Genomic DNA, 3940 nt, shown 5'->3' with positions numbered 1-3940 from the left:
AATAATGTTATAGACATATATTCATTTGAAATTTTTGTTTTTTCTTTCACAAATATGCTTGTCCATTACAAGACAAAAAAATTTGAAAACATGTTTATAAAAATAAATAAATTTGTATTCAATGATATTTTTATACGTGTAAAATGTTTTTATATATTTATTTAATTAAATTATTATATGATATCACTTCTTTTAATTTATTATTAAAATATTTTTATAAATATTTATTTGACGTGTTGATGTATGTATGGTAAAAAATAATACACCAATAATATATAAATCAAAGTTGTTATAAAAAGGTTTTAAAAAATGCAATTTTTTTTTATTAAAACAAAATTGCAAGTTTAAATAAGTATGAATGACCGTGAATAAAGTTATATTATGAAAACTGTAGAAACATAATATTAGGAATAAAAACTTGTTTTCTATGTCAATTTGTATTTTCAATGCTGCGTTGAATTTTTGTTAGAAGAGCAAACGATTATAGAACCATGAGTGTAGTAAGTAGTAACCAATGAATTTGATGGGTGAGTTTGTATTTATTGAAAATATTCTGTCAAAGTAAAATATTATAATTTTTTTAAGGACTTAGGAAGTACTAATTTTAAGCTAGTATATTTATAACAAATCAGTTGGGTAACTTTACTCAACTTTTTGAGTTGGGTAATGAAATAGCCACCATATTAAAGGGACTAAAAATATGTTATTTTTTAGAGACCAAAATATGTCATTTTTTTAATAGGGATTAAAAAAAATTGAGATATTGATAGAGACTAAAAACATAGTTAGCACTTAAATATATAAGAGGAAAATTGAAAATGAAGATAGCATAGCACTGAGCAATATTTGTGGCATAGGGAAAAAAGGTGGTGTAAAAAAGTTATTAAACTGAAATGCCTCAAGTAGAGTTTTAAAAATAACTTCAAAGTTGATAGTTTGATACATAATAAGTTATGAATCACTTTCAAATGTGACAGAAAGTACACAACAGTAACCATAGGATTTCAAATTTGTCCATCATCTATATTACATTAATTTTCCTCACAGAAAAAAACAAACAACTAAACCCAAACCCAAATTAATAACCAAATCTTCAATTTCATCCTCATCATACATGCATAATATCACATGACCCATCCTCATCTATAAATATATTAACTATTTAAGTAACACCATCACATCACATCACATCACATCACATGTGACCATTACCATTACCATGACCATGACCATTACCATTGGATAATGGCATTACGTAAGACTGCATCTCCATATCATCTCTCTTAACACCTTCATCTTGATCACTAGCCTCGTCCAGTTTGTTGGTATCAGCTTCCTGGCTCTTACCCCATAGCACACCATAAAGCCCGAAAACAATCAACAATGACCCAAGTGCAGTGCCAAGGTATAACTGTTCACTGAGAAAAGCCCAGCTAATAATCGCGGTAAGAATAAGCTGTAGTGGAGTGAATACGGACACATAAAGCGGCCCTTTTCTCTCTATCGTCCATGATATCAAACAGTATGTCAGTGCGGTGCAAATTACTCCCTGAAAATAAATTAACCTCACCGTCATAACTAATGAAAAAATATATTTAATTTATGAAAATAAAATGAAAAAAAAGCGTTATTTCACGATAGCAAAATCTGATTAAAATTTAACTAAAACACAGTTAAATATGTACCGTGTAAACAGAAGAGACAATTCTCATAGCATTACGGAGTGACCAAGACGAAGCACTATGATCAAAACACAAAGCTATGAACACACACTGGATGCTGGCCAAGAAACACATGTAGGTTGTGCTTGTATATGGCACTGGAAAATTCTTGCTCATATCCGCCTGAAATTAGCAACAAAAGTATCTTTAACTATGAATCACTCACATAGACACAGACACAAACGCAGATACGATAACATAATATTTAACGAGAATGCGCTTACTTGAATTATGAACCATAAGGACCAAATGAGAGCACTAAGAATCAAGAGAACAGGGCCTAGAAGTGAGCTTCCGGAAGAACCAGAGCTATCACCACCACTTTGAAGCTTCTCGGCATAGCTCCAGTGGATACTTGATTGGCCAATTCCAATCACTTGACCATGGTAGAATGATAACAAGATTGCTCCTCCCACACACAACATTGTTCCTACCACCTTTGCTATACCTCTTTTCGTCCTTATGCCCAAATTCTCTTGCCTAACATCAATAACCATAAAAAAAAAAATCTTATTTTTCTAATTAATTATTAGAATACTAATTTAATTGAATTAATTATTACCTGAAGAGGACTGCAAGGACAAATGTGAAAGCTGGCAGCAAATTTGTTAGAGCACAAGCAATTGTGGCCGTTGAATATTTTAGTCCCACAAAATATAGAACCTGATTTCCTGTGACCCTGCATTAAAATATTTTAATTAGTCACATAATAATATTCACAAAATAAATAAAAGAAAGAAAAATAAATTGAAGGTTGTACCCTGTTACTGAAGATAGAAATATTTGTATCATTATACGCTTTGTCATCCTTGGAACTATATCACTGCGGAAGAGACAAAACAAAAGTACTTGAATAAAATTTAAATATAAAATACAAAAATATTAATGTTTATTTTCAGTATTGAGACAAAAAAAATCACAAAAGATAATGCATGCTATTAATGAACAAGCAGACAATTTCCACCGAAAATGTTTCTGTTAGAAGTTAGACAAAAAAAAATAATGAAAATATTGGCATTTTGCATAATTAAAATTCTACTATATATTTTGCATATTAGTAATACTCTATAAAATTTCAGAAAAAAAAGTGTAACCGTCTATTATATCACTTGTCTGGAAAAGTATATAGTTTCTGTCACGTTACGTAAAAACAATCAAATCCCACAACGCGTCAAACATGCATGTCATCAGTGTTCTGTTTTTAGAATGTCTATGCAAAACTTCAATGTTGTTTGTTTGTGTATTGAATCTTGTTGTTGAAGGTTGTGAAGAATTAATAACCTTTCTTGAAGTTCATCAGAGAGCATGCATCTTTAATGAAAGAGCTCTCACAAATTTTTTCAAGGCTAAAAATATTTTGTTGAAAAAACATTTTTGTATTGTTGAATGAAAATCCATTAATTTACTCAAAATGGCTAAAAAGGACAATATTGAGGTCATTGTCAAAATCAAAGTACATCCAAACTCTACTTGATTTTGAATCTGAATATCATAGATGCATGCATGCATCATCATTATGCATATGAAATAGAACTAGAATATAAAGAAGAAAACAACATCACTATACTAAAAACATGTCTTAAATTTCTGTCAATATTTCAACATTTTTTAATAATGTATGTATGATTATAAAAATCAATATTATATTCATTTTTTAAGCATGCATGCAAGTATATGAATTACCGTTCAAGCCAATAAGCAAATGGAGCTATGGCCACAGTTCCAAAAATTTGCCTATAAGCCACAAGGACTAGTGGGTTCATTCCTCCAACAATTGCAAGCTTGGACGTAACGTTCATCCCAGAATATGCTAGTTGATTAATAAGCATAAAAATGCATGGAATAAAACTAGCAAAACCCATTTTTCTCACTGAAATTTTCTGTCTCTCACTCTCTTTTTGATTTGAACTTTCTCTTTGGTGAGAGTGTTAGAACAGAAAACTTATAGAAAAAGAAGAATAGAGAGTTGTGAAATGAAATGGTAGAGGAAGAGTGTGTATTTATAAGAAGAAAAAGTTAGGTAACAAGTTTTAGAAATTAAGTTGAGGTATTACAAACTGCGTGATAAATAGAGCCTAGAAAACGTTTGCAACAATTGTTCCTAATTTTTTTTTAAGGAAATCAAGTGGTTACAAATCGATTTCTTGCTATACATATTTTTTTGGGTTTATGTACAAGGTTGGAAGCTTTCACTTCATTTAGAGTCTTGAAGCAACTAC

At 30.2% G+C, this 3940-nt stretch overlaps 1 protein-coding gene across 1 annotated transcript; it reads right to left on the bottom strand.

Annotated features, from left to right (window-relative positions):
- Positions 1 to 971: 971 nt before the first annotated feature.
- On the bottom strand, positions 972 to 3699 carry LOC131612776 (WAT1-related protein At1g09380-like). The gene is made up of 6 exons (XM_058884523.1): positions 3405 to 3699; positions 2482 to 2544; positions 2284 to 2400; positions 1946 to 2201; positions 1686 to 1844; positions 972 to 1549 (listed from the first exon to the last, which is right to left on the bottom strand). The coding sequence occupies exons 1-6, from the start codon at positions 3581 to 3583 to the stop codon at positions 1196 to 1198; spliced, it is 1128 nt and encodes a 375-aa protein (XP_058740506.1). The 5' UTR covers positions 3584 to 3699; the 3' UTR covers positions 972 to 1195.
- Between the last annotated feature and the right edge of the window lie 241 nt (positions 3700 to 3940).

The sequence above is a fragment of the Vicia villosa genome, linkage group LG6 (genome assembly GCF_029867415.1).
Source record: "Vicia villosa cultivar HV-30 ecotype Madison, WI linkage group LG6, Vvil1.0, whole genome shotgun sequence".
NCBI classification, from domain to species: domain Eukaryota; kingdom Viridiplantae; phylum Streptophyta; class Magnoliopsida; order Fabales; family Fabaceae; genus Vicia; species Vicia villosa.
This window is presented reverse-complemented; position numbering and strand designations above follow the sequence as displayed.